At 34.2% G+C, this 19,845-nt stretch overlaps 1 protein-coding gene across 6 annotated transcripts in view; it reads right to left on the bottom strand.

Moving 5' to 3' along the window:
* Positions 1-19,845, bottom strand: part of NDST3 (N-deacetylase and N-sulfotransferase 3) — a 192,729-nt gene that overhangs the window by 87,083 nt on the left and 85,801 nt on the right. For all 6 annotated transcript variants that reach the window (XR_012435032.1, XR_012435033.1, XR_012435034.1 and 3 more), the window contains exon 5: positions 18,348-18,476. Coding sequence is in view for 2 of the 6 variants with exons in the window: in XM_005555787.5 (XP_005555844.1) it covers positions 18,348-18,476 (129 nt within the window). In the remaining 4 variants the exon portion in view is untranslated. The remainder of the gene's footprint in view (positions 1-18,347; positions 18,477-19,845) is intronic.

The raw sequence follows: 19,845 nt of genomic DNA, 5'->3' as shown, positions 1-19,845 counted from the left end.
TTTATGTTCGTGTTGGAATGTTTTACAGTGTCAGGTCTTACTTTCAAGTCTTTAATCCATTTTAAATTGATTTTTGTGTAGGGTGTATGATAAGGGTCCATTTTGGTTTTTTATATGTGCGTATTCAATTTTATCAACCCTATTTGTGGAAGAAACTATCTTTTCCTCACTGTGTATTCTTGATGCCCTTGTCAAAGGTCAGTTGACAACATATGCATAGATTTATTTCTGGGCTTTGTATTCTGTTCCATTGATCTATGTATCTATCTTTGTACCATCACTATACTCTTTAATTACCATATCTTTGTAATATATTTTCAAATCAGGAAGTAGGATACCTCCAGCTTTGTTCTCCTGTCTCAAAATTGTTTTCACTTTTTCGGGCCCTTTGTGGTTCCATGTGAATTTTAGGATTGTTTTTTCTATTTTGGTAAAAAATGCCACTGGGATTTTGAGAGGGTTTGCATTTAATCTGTAGATTACTTTGGGTAGTATGGATATTTTAATAATATTTATCTTCCAATCTATGAACATGGAGTATCTTTCTATTTATTTGTATCTTCTTTAATTTCTTTTGGGAATATTTTGCAGTTTTCAGTGTACAAGTTGCTTCCTGTCTTGGAACAGTTTATTTCTACGTATTTTATTCTTTTTTATGCTATTATAAATGGGATCGTTTTCTTAATTTTTTTTGGATAGTTTGTGGTTAGTGAAACAGAACTCATTTTTGTATGTTGATTTTGTATCCTGGAACTATTAATTCTAACAGTTGTTTTTTTGTGTGTGCATGCATGTGTGTGTATGTTTGTGTGTGAAATCTTTAGGGTTTTCTAAATATAAGATCATGTCATGTCCAAACAGAGATAATTTTACTTTTTTATTTATAATTTGGATGTCTTTTTTTTTTTTTTCCCTTGCCTAACTGCTATAGCTAGTACTTCCAGTACAATGTTGCATAGAAATGATGAGAGTGGGCATCTTTGCCTTGTTCCTCAGGCAAGTTTTCAGGTTTTTACCATGAAGAATGAGGTTACTTGTGGGTTTTTTTTGTATATGGCTTTTATTATGTTGAGGTAATTTCCTTTTACTCCTACCTTGTTGCGAGTTTTTAATCATGAAATTGTATTCCATTTTGTCAAACAATTTTTCTGTATCTATTGGGATGATCATAACATTTTTATCCTTAATTATGTTATTTTGGTATATTACATTAACTGATTTTTGTATGTGGAGCCATCTTGGCATCTCAAGAATCAATGCCACTTAGTCATGGTGTATAACCTTTTAATGTGCTGTTGAATTTAGTTTGCTACTATTTTGTTGAGGACTTTTGTATCTATGTTCATCAGGAATATTGTCCTGTAGTTTCTCTTCTTGTAGTATATTTGTCTGGCTTTGGTATTAGGCTACTACTGATACCTAATCAGTATTAGGTATCTATTACTGTATTAGGTACCTAATCAGTATTAGGTAAACTCATAGACTGAGTTTGGAAGTGTTCCCTTCTATTCCATTTTTTTGGAGAGTTTGATAAGGATTGGCATTAGTTCTTTAAATGTTTGATATCATTCACCAGTAAAGACATCTGTTCCTGGAAGTTTCTTTGTTCGAAGCCTTTTGGTTAGTGACTCAGTCTCCTTACTAGTTACAGGTCTGCTCAGATTTTCTATTTCTTCAAGATGTATGTGTTTAGAAATTTATCCATTTTTTTCTTGGTTATTCCAATGTATCAATGCATAATTGTACATTATAGACTATTATGATCATTTTTATTCTTGTAATCGGTTGTAATGTCTCTTCCTACATTTCTGATTTTATTTGAGTCTTCTTCCTTTTTTCTTAGTAACTAAAGGGTTGCCAATGTTGTTAATCATTTCAAAAAACCAATTTCATTGATTTTTTTCTCTTATTTTTATATTTTCGATTTCATTTATTTTTGCTCTAATCTTTATTATTTCCTTTCTACTAATTTTGGGTTTAGTTTGCTCTTTTTTTCTAGTTTCTTGAGGTTCCTTGAGGTAGAATTAAATACTTTATTTGAATTGTTTCTGTTTTTAAAAATGTAGACATTTATCACTATAAACTCGCCACATAGTAGTGCTTTTGCTGCATTCCACAAGTTTTGGTAGGTGTTTTGTTTGTTTGTTTTTTTAATTTATATCAAGGTATTTTTAAATTTCTCTTTTGATTTTTTTCTTGTACCCAAATGATTATTGAAGAATGTTTCATTTAATTTCCACATATATGTGAATTTCCCATTTTTCCTTCTGCTATTGATTTTTAGTTTCATTCCCTGTGGTAGTAATTGATACTCTGAAAAGAGACTTATTTTGTGATCCAACATGTAATCTATCCTAGAATGTATTTTGTGTGAGTTTGAGAAGCATGTGCATTCTGCTGCTGTTGGGTGAAATGTTCTGTATCAGTCGGCTAGGTCAATTTGGTCTATAGTGTTGTTCAAGTATTGTTTTCTTATTGATTTTTAGTTTAAGTGTTCTATTGTTGAAAGTAGGATGTTATCTCCTACTATTATTGTGTTACTGTCTATTTCTTCCTTCAGTTATCTCAATGATTATTACACATATTTGGGTGCTCTGAATTTGCATGCATTTATATTTATAATTGTTATATCTTCTTGGTTAATTGACTTTTTAATCACTAGATAATGTCCTATTTTGTTTTTTGTGACAGTTTTGGACTTAAAGTCCATTTTGTCTGATACGAATATGGCTACTTTTGCTCTCTCTTGCTTAACATTTGGATGGGATAAATTTTCCATACTTTCACTTTCAGGCTGTGTGTGACTTTAAACCTAAAACTAGTGTTCTGTAGACAGCATATAGCTGGATCTTGTTTTTGTTATCCATTCAGCTGCTGTATCCATTTTGACTGAGGAGTTTAATTTATTTACATTTAATGTAACTACTGATAGGGAAGCACTTACTATTACCATTTTGTTAATTGTTTTGTCTTGTAGTTTTTCTGTCCATCTTTTCTTCTCTTGCTGTCTTCCTTTTGTTGATTTTTGTAGTGATAGGCTTTGATTTCTTTCTCATTTATTTTTTAAAAAGTATTTTCTTTGTGGTACTATGGGGCTTACATAAAACATCTTATAGTTATAACAAATATTAAGCTGATATTTTAAGCTAATAACAACTTTAACTTCAATTGGATATAAAGCTCTATTCTTTCACCTCCTTTACCCTTTTTATTATTGTCATATAGTTATAGTTTTTTTTATACTTTTGCCTTTTAACTTGAGTATCAGAATTAAAGGTGATTTATACACAGCCATTACAATATTACAGTATTATCTATTTATTGGTATATTTACTTTTACTAGTGAGCTTTATGGTTTCATAATAATTTCTGCTGCTGCCTAGGGTGTTTTCATTTCAACTTGAAGGTCTCCTTTTAGCATTTCTTGTAAAGGCGATATAGTGGTAATAAACTCCCTTGGCATTTGCTTATCTAGGTCTTTATTTCTTCTAACGTTTAATTTTAGATTCAGGGTTACATGTGCAGCTTTCTTATATAGGTAATCTCGTGTCATAGTGGTTAGAAGTACAGATTATTTCATCACCCAGGTACCCAAGACTGGTACCCAAGAGTTATTTTTTCTGTTCCTCTTCCTCCTCCCATCCTCCACCCTGTGGTCAGCACCAGTGTCTATTGTTCTCCTCTTTGTGTCCATGTGTTCTCATCATTTAGTTCCCACTTATAAGTGAGAACATGTGGTATTTGGTTTTCTGTTCCTGTGGTAGCTTGCTAAGGATAATGGCCTCTAGCTCCATCCATGTTCCTGCAAAGGATGTGATTTTTTTCTTTTCTATGGCTGCATTGTATTCCATGGTGTATATGTACCACATTTTCTTTATCCAGTCTACCACTGATGGGCATTTAGGCTGGTTCCATGTCTTTGCTATTGTGAATAGTGCTGCAACAAACATATGCATATGTGTTTACGACAGAACAATTTATATTCTTTCGGGTATATATCCAGTAGTGGGATTGCTGGATCAAATGGTAGTTCTGTTTTTAGCTGCTTGAGGAATTGCCAAACTGCTTTCCACAATAGTTGAACTAATTTACATTCCCACCAACAGTGTACAAGCATTCCCTTTTCTTTGCAACCTCGCCAGCATCTGTTATTTTTTGACTTTTTAGTAATAGTCATTTTGATTGGTATGTATCTCATTGTGGTTTTGATTTGCATTTCTCTAATGATCAGTGATACTGAGCTTTTTTAATATGCTTGTTGGCCACATGTATGTCTTCTTTTGAAAAGTGTCTGTTCATGTCCCTTGCTCACTTTTTAAATAAAGTTGTTTGGTTTTTTTTTTTTCTTGTAAATTTGTTTAAGTTCCTTATAGATGCTGGATATTGGACCTTTGTCAGATGTATAGTTTGCAAATATTTTCTCCCATTTTGTAGGCTATTTATTCTGTTGATAGTTTTGTTGTTGTGGTTGTTGTAGTGCAGAAGCTCCTCCTTCATTATTGAAGGACAATTTTGCAGGCTATAGTATTCTTGGGTGGCAATTTTTTTTCTTTCAGCACTTTGAATATATCTCCCTTCTCCGTTTTGTCCTGAAAGTTTTCTGCTAGATATCTACTGATAGTGTTATGGAGACTCCCTTTCATGTGATGAATCACTTTTCTTTTTCTGCTTTTAACATCCTTTGAATTTTGACATTTTTATTATAACCTTTTTTGGTGTGGTTATCTTTGGGTTCTTCCTAGTTGGAGTTTGTTGGCCTCTTGAACTAGGATCTCTACTTCCTTTTCCATATTTGGGAAGTTTTGGCCATTATTTCTTTAAATAAGCTTTCTGCATCGTTCTCTCTTTCTTCTCTTTGTGAGACTCCCATAATACAAATATTTGCAAACTTGATGGTGTTTCCTAAGTCCCTTAGACTTTCTTCACTCCTTATGTTGTTTTATTTTATTTTGCTCTCTGGGCAATTTCAAATGACCTGTCTTCAAGTTCCCTGATTCTTTCTTCAGCTTAATCATGTTTGCTATTAAAACTTTGTACTGATTTTTTCACTTCAGTTATTTTATTCTTCAGCTCTGAGATTTCTATTTGATTCCATTTTTAATATTTTCTATTTCTTTGTTGAAATTCTCACTTTGTACATCCATTTTTCTCCTGAGGTTTTTGAACATCTTTATGATGATTATTTTGAATTCTTGTCAGGTAATTTAATCTCTCCATTTCATTAAGTTGGTTTCTGGAGACTTATTTTGTTCCTTGGATTGGTCTATATTTTCCTTTTTTTTAATGTGCCTTGCTACCTTTTGTTGGAGTCTGCATTTCAAAAAATAGCTTCCTCTCTCACTCTGTAAAAAACAGGCTTTGTATAGGAATAAACCTTCACCAATAGGCAGGTTAGAGATTCTGAGGTCCTCTCACCTCTAGTCTGTGGATACATCTGCAATAGACTTTTAGTGTAAATTCTCAATTAGAGGGATTTACTAGTCGATTTTCTTCCAAGACCTTGTAATCTATTCCTCCTTCTGGAATAGATTTTTCCAGAATAATAATCTGGAGCTGCTATTAGCTGCCAAGCTGTCTTTTGTTGTCAGCAGACCCTGGCTTCTAGAATATGTTGGGTCCTGTCAGCACTTGGAGACAAGATAAAAACTAGTCTCTTGGGCAACCCCCCACCCACTCTTCTGCCCCTCTGTCCCCCATCAAAAGCCTAAATGTTCAATGTAAAAAAATGTACAAGCCAAGTCTTTCCCTCCTATGGGACTGTGGGAGAAGCTAGAAGCTGGAAGTTTTCTTCCAGTTGCTCTCTCCTGAGTCAGTGGAAGCGACTGTGGCAAGTGAGTATTATGAATTTTTTTACTAGCCTCTAAGCAGCTGGTTTTGTTCTTGCCTGGGGTTCAGAAGCGTCTTAATTTGTTTCTGGATTTTTCACAAAGGGAATTCGTTCATGTATTGTTGTTGAGTTGGTGACTCTATGGAAGGAGGATCTGGGACTTTCTATTTCATCATTTTGCTGTTGTCACCCTACTTTGTTTTGTATTGAGTCACAATAGGAGGTGCATAATATCAACTTATCTTGTTAAGTTACTCCACCTTTGGTGATGTTAAGTCTGATCACTTGGTTACAGTAGAAACTGTCAGATTTCTCTATTTTAAAGAATGATTTTTCTCTTTGTAATTAATAAGTAATCTATGGAATTAAACCTTAAGGCTGTGTAATCTTTCACCAAAAAGTTTCAGCAATTATTGATGTTTCTTTTTTCAATCAATTGTTTTCATTGGTGTCTGCTAAAGGATGATCTTTGAATTCCATCATTCTACCTGAATTCATTATCTGGCACTGGTGTTCTTTTCTACAGAAGAACTCTCCTTCTTTATTCATACTTTGAGTATGAATTTTTTTGATGCTCAAATTTTTTGATCCTCCATTTTTTTGATGCTCAAATTATCTCATGTCAAGGGCACTTTTAGCTGATTTCTGTCCTGTTTAACACAAGCTTGTTAGTCTTTGAGTGAGTGTTTCCCTTTTTTCTGGTACAAGGTGTTCCAGATGCAATTTGCACTTTCCATGTATCTGACTTGAATTTAGCTTTTTCTCCAAAAAGCCCACTTGCTTTTCGGGAGAAAGAGTATTTAGAAGTTAAAATTTGAGCACTAGCTGAGCTCTTTGCTACTCAGTGTCATTGATTCTAGATAGAGGTAGGAAACCTTAAGTTCTTATTAATCTCCTCATTTCAAATTTAAATACTCTAATTCTCTCTTATTATCCTCCTTTCCGTATTTTTATTCTTTGTTTTACAGCGAAAACAGCATCAATATTTTCATTTATTTTTTCTATCTGACAATATGTGAGAAATATTTCATAATTCAACAAAAATTTATTAATAAAGTTTACATTTTCCATGCAAACTTTTGTCTTATATTTCACTAAATGTATACAGTTAGAATCGTATACTCAAAATTATTTTAATTAATTATTTTGTGTAATATATTACATACATATCCATGTTAGGTTTATTTGTTCATTTGTCTTCAGTTTTCAGGTTTGCTTATTTCTTTCTCATCCTTTTTCATTTATTATTTTGGCTACATGTAAAACATTTCATGGTTCAAAATCAAAGCTATAGGCTGGGCTAGGTACCTCATGCCTGCAATCTCAGCACTTTAGGAGGTTGAGGTATGTGGATCACGACGTCAGGAGATCAAGACCATTTTGGCAAACTCAATGACTAACACAGTGAGACCCTGTCTCTACTAAAAATACAAAAAATTATACGGGCATGGTGGCACGTAACTGTAGTCCTAACTACTCAGGAGGCTGAGGCAGGAGAACCGCTTGAACCTGAGAGGTGAAGGCAGTGAGCCGAGATTATGCCACTGCACTCCAGCCTTGGTAACAGAGCGACACTCTGTCTCAAAAAACAAAACAAAACAAAACAAAAACAAAACTATGTAAAAAATGTACTTAGTGAAGTGTTTCTCCCACTCATCCCCTTACTTTTCTGCTCTCATCCCACCATCCCCCCATTTTAAATGTAATTTTATTTTTATTAATAATTTAAAAGTTTTAAATTTCTATTAATAATTAAGAAAACTCTTTTATTATTTTTGGTGTGTTTCTCCTGTATTTCTTTTTGTACAAGTAGATAAATATAAATATGTATTAAAATTGCCCACTTTTTCCTCCCTTAATATATTGTGGAAATCACAGTACATCAAAATCTTCCTAATTTTATTTGTATAGTAGTTTCATGTATGGCTATACCACAGATTTTTTAACCAGTCTCTTATGGATGGATGTTTAGGTTGTTCCCACTATTTGATGTACAAATAATCCAGTAATGAATAACTGAAAAAATGTTTGCATTCAGATTGTTCATTAAAAAATTGACTTTGTGGTAATTTCTTCTTTAAGGTAGAGTTCTAAAGGTAGAATTTCTGCAGTGAAGAGCAAGTGCTATGTGGATTTGTTAGATGTTGCTAAATTTCTTCCATTAGGGTTGCACCATTTACTCACTCACTAGGATATATGAGAGTACCTGTTTTCCCACAGACTTGCTAACAGAATATCTTAGCAATCATTTGAATTTTTGTTAATCTGGTAGATAAGAAATAGTATCTCAATATAATCTTACTTTGCATTTTTCTTATTATGAGTGAAATTGAGCATCTTGTCATAAACTCAATTACTTCAATAAGGTCATATATTAGATGCCATGTTGGGAGAGAATAAAAACTCAGTTACTCAAACCCTCTGTAATCAAGTGAATTCTTTGGTGAGATACTTCCAAGGCAACCAAATTTTCTTTCAAATTCCAAAGATAGTATGTCAAGGGAAGTCATGGGAAATGCATTGTCATTTATTTAGAACCTACTATGTGCCAAAACTTTTGCAGTGTATTGTGAATGTAAAATACAATAAGACATGATGTCTTCCATCAAGGAAGTCAAAAATTACTGGAAGGTAAAGATAATTGATTATAGGACTGTAGGCAAATTATAATTGGGTTATGCCTGAGTACTATGAGAACACAGAGGAGAAACATTAGAAATCAAGCTAGAGGGTTGGGGATGTCTTCTTTAAAAAAATGATGTATGAGTTCAAATTTGCAGGAGGGCATTCCAGATTGAGGTGATAATACTTTAAGATACAGAGTGAGATAGTACAAAGTTTTGTTCAAGGTACTGTGAATTATTCCGTATGGGTGGAGTGAAAGGTGCATATAAGAAGTTACTGGAAAAAAGGATGAGAAAAGTGGACAGGAGCCAGATTTGATTTATTTTTTTCAAGTGAAGAAATTTTCTGTCTATCCTGAATGCTAGAAATAGTATTTAGGAATTAAAATCTGAGCATTTTGCATTTAGTATTTAGGAATTAAATAAATAGTATTTAGGAATTAAAATCTTTGCTACTGGGTGTCACTGATTGTTATGGGAAACTATCAAAGGATTAAACAAAAAATAACATAATATTAATTTCTCCAACTTAATATCTATTTTCTTACATTTTAAGATAATATCCATTCCAAAAACTTGAAAGTTTTCATACTCCTATTTTTCTTAACTATGGAGGTCAAAACGACTTAATCATGCTTTCTTGTGGTTTTCTTAATCTCACAGTGACAAGTAATAACAGTAAGTTCTCACTTAATGTTAATGGTAGGTTCTTGGAAACTGAAACTGTAAACAAAATGACATATAACAAAACCAATTTTACCAATGCTTAAATAATCTAAACAACAGTTAATTTCCTATGACATATTTCTGTCCCCCAAAACATCACCCAGCTTCTAAACAGGAACACAAGCATTTTAATATTAAACATTGAAATAAATGTGAGCTCTACATATATTTAGGAAAGGTTAGTAAAAACAAGTAAGATAATCATTTACCCAATTATTCCAGTTTAGGGTTGCTTGGGGGCCAGGGCCTATCCTGGCAGTTCAGGGCACAAGGCAAGAACCGACCCTGGACAATATGCTATTCCATCACGGTTTATACAGGACAGTTAACCTGATATGCACATCTTTGGGATGTAGGAAGAAACCCGAGTATCAGGAGAAAATCCACATAGACATGGGGTGAATGTGCAAACTCCACACAGATTGGCCCTGGATGGGAATTGATTTTTTCCTTATCAATATTATAACAAAATGATATTAAAGGAAACAGCATTATTCAAGGACCTGCTGTATATAACACCACAGTTAGTAATGAAGAATATTAATAATAGAAAAATAGGGCTGATATGGAGGATAGCAAAGAAATGAAATAAAATGTTTTGGCTTTATAAATTTAAAAGTCTTACCATTTTATAATTAACATCAATACAATGCATTGGTTTAAGATAAAAAGAACATAATTCTTTATTCATAGTTCTTTAAAAGTACATTACACATTTTTCCTTAACTGCAAGTGTTTATTACAGCTTTTCTCAAAAGGACTAGTTTTTTGCTTTTTAACCCTACATGGAGATGGTTTGCTTTTTCTTAGACAATAGCCTGACATGTTTAACCACTCAGATTTTTTCAGTACCAGGTCACTGAGTCATATCAAGAAGGAATGTGCATCATATCAAGACCAATTTAGCCAGGAGTGCAGAAACAGTGTGTTGTAGCAGGTGAAGCGGTGAACTAAGAGTCAGGAAGAATAGAGTTCTGGTCAGAATACTATAGAAGCTACCTGGAGCGAACTAAATAATCTTTTTGGAACTCTAGTTCACCAAAAATTAGGAGATTGATAGATAACCTTCATGGTCTTTTCCAGTTTAATAATCCTTTGTTCTGTGTCAGGTAAATTTCATCATCACTTGTGAAAACCTGCTAAAGATTTAGGGCCTCTTAAACATTTTCTGAAGTCTAAATTTCATTTACTTGCAAGCAGAGACTCTGCCAAATGCAGTTTTATTAAAACTCGGCTTGTTATTCACATTTGGATATACCTTAAAGCAAGTCATACCCCTGAAATATAACTCTTCATGCATTTAGTCAATCATTAAAATACATTTAGCAACCTCTTATTAGATTCAAACATTGATCTAGACACAATGGAAAGCACAAAGATGAAACACACACAGATTACCTGTGTAATAAGAATGCCCCATTATACAGTAGAAAGGATGTACACACAAATAATCACACTGTGGGGCAGGTGATAGGCAACATATGAGACTTACAGATACAGAACAATTGGAACTGAGTAAATAGAAATTCTATTCCTGTACGCCAACAACACAAAATAATTCTATTTTATGTACATCACTATTATATTATTATTATTATTTTTAATGTAGCTTTTATTGTGTAACTCTGTGTGTGTTGTGTCTCTGTGTTCATGTGTGTGAAGTTTCTGGTTATAACACTAATAGATGTTCACTATAGATATTTTATAAAAATTAGAGGAAGATAATGGAAATCATCTTCAATCATGTGATCTAGGATAACTACTGCTAACATTCTGCTGAGTTCTTTCTAGTTTATTTCCATACTCATATCTTATTTTCTTGTAATTTACTTTTCCCATTGAGAAGATCACAAATATTTCCCATGTCATTAAAATTATTATTATTATTATTTTAGATGGAGTATCGCTCTGTCACCCACGCTGGAGTGCAGTGGTGCGATTTTGGCTCTCTGCAACCTCCGCCTCCCAGGTTCAAGCAATTCTCATCCCTCAGCCTCCCAAGTAGCTGGGATTACAGGCATTCACCACCATGCCCGGCCAATTCTTGTATTTTTAGTAGAGACAGGGTTTCACCATGTTGGCCGGGCTGGTCAGGAACTCCTGACCTCAGGGGATCCAACCGCCTTGGCCTCCCAAAGTGCGGGGATTACAGGAGTGAGCCACCACACTCGGCCAAAATTATTATACAACATGTTTTTAAATGCCTGAATGTATCTTATTATAAAGCATATTTTATTGCATAATGCATTTTATTACATAAGGGTGAACATAGTTTATTTTGTTACTGGCCACTTCCCCCTCCCTTTTGGACATTTACGTTCATTCATTCATTTATAAAATATTTTTTAAGCACCTTATAATGCCAGAACTCTTCCTAGTGTTGAGGTTTAGAGTAAACAAAACACAAGATGTAAATGCCCTATTGGAGCTTGCATTCCAAGTGAGTATGGAGCAATACATATATTAAAATGATAAAATTAACTAGTCTCATCTAAGAGAGCTACTTATTCTACTTAGACTTTATAAGCTTCAAAATGAATCTTTTGAGCCTCTCCAAAGAGGTTCAGTTTACTCCCAATCTGTGGGATTGGCTGGAAACCATAATGACTGTTCTCACAGGATTCAGATCAAGCTAATAGCTGCATAGCACCTCCCCTTGCAAGTCTTTGCTAGGAGGATGGTTCTTAGGCAGCCGTTACTCAGTCATAGTTTACAAGTGGGGGGCATGTGGGGATATAAACGAAGAACCGACATTTCACAGAAGACCAGGACTGATATGGGCTGACTCAGAAAGGTGAGCTGAAGCAAGTGGATTCCCTTGCTTGGAAATTCGACCTGAGAATCCGGAGGATGAGGCAGTAAGCAGTTAGATTTGGGGCTGAATTCTGATATGGAGAATATGTGATGCATTCATATTGGGCCATTTGTAAGAGTAATTAATGGTCTTGCAGAAATCGTAAACAAGCAGCACTTTTTTTGAAGGAATGTATAATGTGATCACGTGTACAGAAAAGAGGAAGATATGTGAAAAGCATCTTTGGGTTCATAATAAAGCACTAAGGCAAGATTAATATTAGCATTTCTCATTTTTTTCTTTACCTTCTTTAATTTCTATTTTAAGTAAAGTGACCTCATCAGAAAAATATTTACAGTAGGCCCCGTATCAAGGGTTTTGGTTACCCATTGTCAACCATGGTCCAGAAAAATTAAATGAAAATTTTCAATAATAAAAAACTCATAAGTGTTAAAGCAATTCTCATTTTTATGGACCTTGCAGCTACCTTGGACTCAGAACACCCTCTAGGTCCTATGATTCCCGAATGTGTAGCTTTCTGGAGTTCCACATTACTTGAAGTAACATTACTTCCTAGAGTCCCATTACCTGAGGTAACTTGAATGAGCCTCTAGTCCTTAAACTATAAGAACTCAACACAAATGAGTCTCTATACAGGAAGACAAATGCATGGGTAAAGAACAGTACACAACAATACATAATTCAGCCCCACTGAATTCAGGAAACAGATTTTCCTTATGCTTTTGACTTGAGAATTTTCTTAATAGGACTCAGATTTCCTTTTTTGAATAGATTCATTTTTCTTTTTAAATCAGGTCATTAGAAAAGTTAATTTCTCTTCCTTAACATAAAAAACTAGGTACAAGGTATTATGTTTAGACACTGGAATAGTTTTGGAAATGAAAGACACATTCTCTAGGACCACAAGCGTACAGCCTAATACAACCCACAATTACGATGCAGGATAATAAGTACTTTGCAAGAGTCTGCAAAGGATGCTATAGAAACACAAGGAGGGGCCTCTAAATCAGAGTAGAAAAGGTTTCCTGAGGACGGTGACCCCTGCACTGAGTTTTTAGGATGAACAGCAGTAAACACTATTTCAAAATCCAGTTTAAGGTAGAGTTCTCTGGTCACTTAGGAAAACATTAATTCTTACTGTTTTTTAAAGTTCTATTGCAGATTTGGAGTCAGTTTCCATTCTGATACCTTGATTCTAGGTCTACAATTTCTATAACAGTTTTTGGTAATCTTTGATTACCAAAATCACTTCTCTGTTTTCTTCCTCGGCAATATTTCTCTATTTGCCTGATCCTAAGATTCACCTAAAGCACATGGTGAGTATGCAGATCCCCAGCTCAACCCTGGAGATTCTGATGCATTAAGTCTGGATTTTTAAAATTCAAGCATCTCAGGCAGTACTCACTATTAGGCATGTTCAGGAATTACTTTTCTAGTGTCTAACGTTATTATCATTTATTTATTTTTCAGTAAAGAGTTTCCTGTTATTAGAATGTGTTCCAGAACTAGTGAATAAAAAAAGAAACATAAAACTTCCCATTAGGACAAAATGTTATTTCCTTTCGGATGAATTTTATAGATAAGCACATACACATATACAAATTACAGTGATTTTTTTTTTTCAATTTCAGTGTGGGTTAATTTCTTTTTATAAACGCTTTTTTCTGAGTGAATTCTGTTTTTTTATTTTAGTTGTAATCAACCTATGTGTTAATTCTAGTTTAAGATATTCACTCTATTCACATCCATGTTTATAATAAGAGAAACACAATTTAGATTTAACTTCTAGGGATTCAGGTAGGAGAGTATGTAGGGTATGGTAGAAGTATGCTATATCAAATTGAGAAACAGAGACAAAAAGCATTTAATAAAATGTGTGCATAAAGGGGTTAGCTAATGCTTCTGTGGGATGGTTAATGGTTTGATGAAGGAGGCATAATATTGTTACACAGTCAGGGATTTGTTTCACCTGAATTCCAAACAAATGTAATACCGTAGTGCATTTATTTTTTTTTGAGACGGAGTTTCGCTCTGTTGCCCAGGCTGGAGTGCAGTGGCACGATCTCGGCTCACTGCAACCTCTGCCTCCCGGGTTCAAGCGATTCTCCTACCTCAGCCTCCTGAGTAGCTGGGACTACAGGCACCCGCCACTATGCCCGGCTAATTTTTTGTATTTTTAGTAGAGATGGGGTTTCACTGTGTCAACCAGGATGGTCTCGATCTCCTGACCTCATGATCCGCCCACCTCAGCTTCCCAAAGTGCTGGGATTACAGCCGTGAGCCACCGCGCCTGGCCCATCGGCATGAATCTTGTGGCAATCCACAGTTGCTTTTTTGGATTAATAGGTAAGCACTGACTTTATTATCAAGTGTGTTGAAGGGAGGCAAAGTGTTCTACATCTATAGTTGTTAATGACTCAGTACCTGGAGTCTATTTATTCAACAAGTGCATAAGCAAAGACTCATCACATCTTGTGATTAGAAATAAGAACACTGAAGCAAAAAGGTGACATTTTTGTTTAATGCATTTGAGATGATAATATGGCTCCTACAAGAAGTACAAATCTAAGCCAGAACTTTTTCAATTAGCGTATTAATTAACTGTTACTGCATCTTCCTAAGATAGGTGGAACTGGAAACTTGTTAAAATGAACACTATAGTCTTACTAGTTCCTTTTGTCTAAGTATGTATGTCATATATTATATAGAGTTTAATTTGTTGAGAGCAGATACAGTCATTGCCAGTTAATGCTTTTTGTTATCTTCATAAGTTTTAGTTCTTAGTACCCTTCTACATATTATTTTATATAAGTATCTAAAGTAAATAGGCTCTCACAATTTTTGAAAATATATATGAGTACTCTGTATAATTGTAAATTGATCAAGAATGTTTGTATCTGGGTATATTACATGTTTGTGTAGAAATCTCATGCCTGTGTGTTGCTAGCAGTGACTGTGGGGTACTTCCAGTGGCTCTCTCCCATGGTACATCATGAGGTAACTCTCATTACCATCGTGAATCAACAAACACTTTGAGGTCTGTTTCTGACCGATGGGCTCCAAAACCTGATTCAGCACACTTGTAGAGAGAGTCAGTTTTTTTTTCTGGGACAGAATCAAATTAGCAAAAGCTCACGAAACCAATAAATAAAAACAGGATACCATCTATTAGTTTAAAATGGGTAACTGTAAATTAGAGAGGAACTGAAATACTCTACAATTACTTTCTATACAATTAGAGGGCTCTTTCCAGGTAGTCTGGTTACATGGGAAGAATTGATCAATTAAAACTTATAAAATTATATTGCGAATTATTGTCCTGGAGAGTACAATTTCCTATGATTAACATATTCTTTTCCTATAGTAGGATCTACATGGGAAAGTAAACCATAATGAGGAAGTCATCAGTTGGGTTTAGAATCAGAAAAGGCAGAATTAGAAAAATTGAAATCTTAATGGTTCCAGGTTCGGGGAGCCTGCTAGGTCCACCTCCACCAGCTGGATCTGAACCTCAAAGTCTATTAATCAAAAGCCCTGCATCCAACCTACGTGAGAGGGGTCCAGGCCTGTGACATTGGAAAGGCTTATTCAGAGATGACCAAAGTTTTCTCTCCCCTAGACAGTGCTAACATTGGTCTTTGTATTCTCTATTTTGTTAAATTCACTTGATTGATACTTCTTTCTTTCACAGTGACAAATATTTTGGTAATGTTAGAACATTTCAGGCCAGAGAGTTATTCTGTTTAAGAGTTTTTTACCTTTGCTGTGATCTTTCCAGTTTAACTCTGAGGGGCACCTTATTGTAACCCTTTCTCACCCCATTACTGGTAACTTATTGCACCTTGATATTATGTTGACATATGGTAAAAATTTTAAACCCTCATTAACTAAAGTCCTGTTTATATTTTCATTTTCAGCTCAAATGTATGTGAATGTATTTAAGTGCCATGTGTCCAATACACATCTACCTTTTTGTAGTAAATGATAACTTCACTTGGCATTCTCAGAAAATGGCACTTCTAATTGAGGCCTGGGGTAATAAACTTACAATGGCTATCTTTGAAATCCACTATAATTAAAATTCATAAATTTCCTGCAGCTAATGTATACTTTGATTCCATCAAGGTTCTCTCATTTTCATCCTGGCCTAATAAAAAATGTCATTTGCTAAATTACTGGCATGCCTTACTGCATCTGGATCTTCCTTAGTTTCAATATAAACTTTATCCAAGCACTTAATTTCAGGATGGAGAATTCATGGGAAACATGCCACTACTCCTTACTCTGTTCTCCAAGACAGATATCACTAACTAATGATAGCAGTTCTCCCTCTGGCTAGACGTGGGCTGAATCCAGATGTGGGCTTCTTAACCTCTTGTCTCCAGGTGAGTAGAATTGCTTCCAGTGTTAGAGTTGGTGTGCCAGATAACGTTAGCTTTGGATTCCTTGTTTATCTTGTGGCATCTGACAAGATTTGTCATTTATTTTGAGTCTAGGGACTTTTTTCTGAAAATAATTGTCTACTGAAAGTTTTCTGAATCAGGAAAGAACAAGTTTTGTGCGGCTCCCCCAACCCGCCACCTTTATTCCTATGAGTCTTCTCCTCAAGACATAAAATTGCCAAATATCATTGATAAAGGCCTGAAAAGTAGGGAGGTTTGTTAAAGAATTTGCTCAGTTAGTCCAATTAATGTCCAAGATTAACATAAACTTTACTGTAAGGTTTTTAAAAACAAAGACAATAATTTGGTTTTTAAATTAGTAAAAAGTGTAATATTTCTTATCACAAAATGGATGAAATTCTTAGTATAAATCCATTGTACATGAATGATTTAACTTTGAATTTCTTCCATGCTAAACGAAACTCATTTGCTTTAGAAATTGGAGATAAAATCCTACGGTGAACTTTTAAGAAGTTCATGATTATTTGTTAATACTCCTGTTGCTCTATGATGAAAGTAAATGTGAAACATCAGAATTTTACAGGTGATAGATTAAAGTGCTTAAAATTATTGATGAAAATGTTAGCATTTTAAGAGTGTTTTAACTGCTTCTTCAGTTCATAACCAGGCATTGGTTTAACTCTCTTTGACTATGTATTACTGTACTGGTTGAAATGAGAAAAAAGAGAAGAAAGCTGTATAAGGAGACTCAAAATACTTCCATTTGTGAAAATAGGTAAGTTAGAGGAGTTATGGATGTTCAAACCAGAGTTATTTGTATTTTTGGGATCTGAAGGTTGATAAACTTCCAAAAGTCCAAATATCACACTCCTCCAAACTATCCCCATTTTTGAATACATGAGCAGGGTTTGTCCAAAGATGAGTTACTCTTTCTTCTATCTCATTTTCTAGGAGTTAAAACATAAGTATAGTAGATGAATACAAGCAGAATTAAACACAATAAATCTCCTTGAATACAAGTAGATGGTGAACACTATCTGCAATTTTATTTGCAGGGACTATAAAACTAAGGTCAAGAGAGTGGTTTTGCAAATTTTATTCAATTTATCCCAATCGTATCCAACTTTTTTTACTGATAATTTTTTTTACATTTGGAAATAATAATTTTTTTTCATCTTGAATATTGCCAATGCCAGGGGCAAACCCATACATCTTCTGATAAATAAACTTAGCTTTACTTTTTATGATAGTGATTTTCAAAAGGGAAATAAAATCCCTTCTTTTCCTTATACAGCTTACTTCTATTTGTTATTTCTCTACACAACTTTCTAATACTTGCCTCAAGCAGCAATATATGCAAATGGTTTACTGTGGAGCTGACACACAAGTATGAAGAAGTAAAAGAGTAGCCCATTAAATAGGCCTGCTCTGCTTCAGCATAGGACCTAGCAAGACGAGATCTAACATGAAGCAGAAGATACGACTATATTTGCTTACCCAATTCTTCTACCCTTTTGCTTCTACATTAACTTTAAATAGTAAAATAAAAAGAATAATAGAGGTAACTGTTGCCTAAATGGAAAATAACAACAACAACAACAACAACAACAACAACAGCAACAACAACAAAAACTGGTTCCCAGTGGAAATAGGAGAGTTTTACAGGTGAAAAATTTTATTCTCCATAAAAGCTTCTGATCACTTTCCAATGCAGAGGAGGATCCTCTGGAGCACTTCCCTGGTTCTGCCATGAGTTCCTCATGTTACTGCTACTTGTAGAATTGGTTTGTCCCCATTTCTAGATATGGTTCCATTTTGTTTTTACTACTGTTTCAGAGCTAGAACTTCATATTGGCTTGGCTGATGACTACCCAATCCCTAGCCTCTTTGCCAGGGTGATTTTTGCCAGCCCTATTATTTTTCACTATTTATTTGGAGAATAAAGTACTTACAGGGTTGAGGACAACAGTGAAGAAAAGTTCTCCTCCTTGGATACTCTTATCCAGCTCTTTAGGACCCCCTGGATATTCTTTGTAGAAAATGGTGTGAGTGAAAAGCCCACAGGTTTGTCTTGGGAGAACCTGAAGGAAAAATGAAAAAAGCAAGGAAAAACTTTTTTTCCCAATCAATTTGTTGAAATTTAGCTTTTTGCTCATGGAAGATGATGCACAAGCTAGTGAATTATTCAGGTCTAACTAGTGCCTGGACAATCTATCATACTCTAGGCAAGAGAAGGTGATGCTAATATGGAAGGAATAGTGAAGAAAGTTGAAGAAAAATTTTAAAACTAAAATGGGTGTTGTGTTATTTTAGCTACTTGTCTGTTTTAAATATCAAAGTGAGTACTTCTATTATGAGGCCTAGTAGGTTCTAGCATCTTAAGAGATTAAAAAAAAGAAGTAAAAATGAGACTTTAAAGAAGTATTGGATTGTCGCGCTATACTGTAATCCTAATAGGCAAGAATTTTAAGAAAATAGTTTCTGCCAAATTCTGCCATGCATTAGAAAATGAAGTCAATTATCAACTCAATGTGCTCCTTACAGAATGACATTTTAAATTAGAACGAATATTTGCGACACAAATCACAGTATCTGTTCTCGTCTGAAAGGACTACTGCAGGCTATAGTAATTACCTCAGATTCTAAGTGTGAAGCCTGCCAGTTCCTACAGTAAGAAAGAGATTATCCACTTGGCTTGTTACTTTTAGAAAGTGTAGCAACAAAATGATAAAAGGTCATTTAGTAAAAGATCTTCTCTTCATCCTTTGTATATATATTATCTGCTTCAATTATATACATTTGTGATAAGATTTTTCAAATTTTTACAGCCTTTTGCAATTATAAAAGGTGTGAATTAAAGTTGTGCAAGATGGTAAAGCCTTAAGCAGAATATGTTACAATGACTTCATGGTGACCTATGTTTGTCACTACACATTTGAAGTAGCAGAACATTAACGAGTATACTTCAGAGAGCTACAAATGTTACAAAATCATATAGGGGCAGATCTTCTGCTTATTGTCCTAAGTAAATCAATCTTGATGTTTTATGTCTTTACTCTTAAAGCACATTTGGTTCAGTAAGTGCTTTCAAAATACTACCTGTCCAGGACCTCACATGTTTTTCAACCCTGTAGAAATAGACTAGTTTTATTTATTTATTTATTTATTTATTTATTTATTTATTTATTTATTTTAGTTTGAATGTGTATTAAAATAAATTTTCATCTAGCCCTTGGACAGTATTATATAATACTGGTTATATAATACAATCTATTGTATAATCTAGTCCTTGGACAGACAGCTCAATCAGTATATCTGCATAAATCAAAACTCTATATATCCTATTTATGTTGGTAAGTTGGTAGAAGTTATATCCTTAGAAGCTATTTTATCTTAATAAAATAGTTACAAAACTTCTGTTTAAGCACAAAATATTAGCTCTGATGATGT

This window comes from Macaca fascicularis, chromosome 5 (assembly GCF_037993035.2).
Source record: "Macaca fascicularis isolate 582-1 chromosome 5, T2T-MFA8v1.1".
Taxonomy (NCBI): Eukaryota; Metazoa; Chordata; class Mammalia; order Primates; family Cercopithecidae; genus Macaca; species Macaca fascicularis.
The sequence above is the reverse complement of the archived record's forward strand: the minus strand, read 5'-3'. Positions and strand labels throughout refer to the sequence as shown.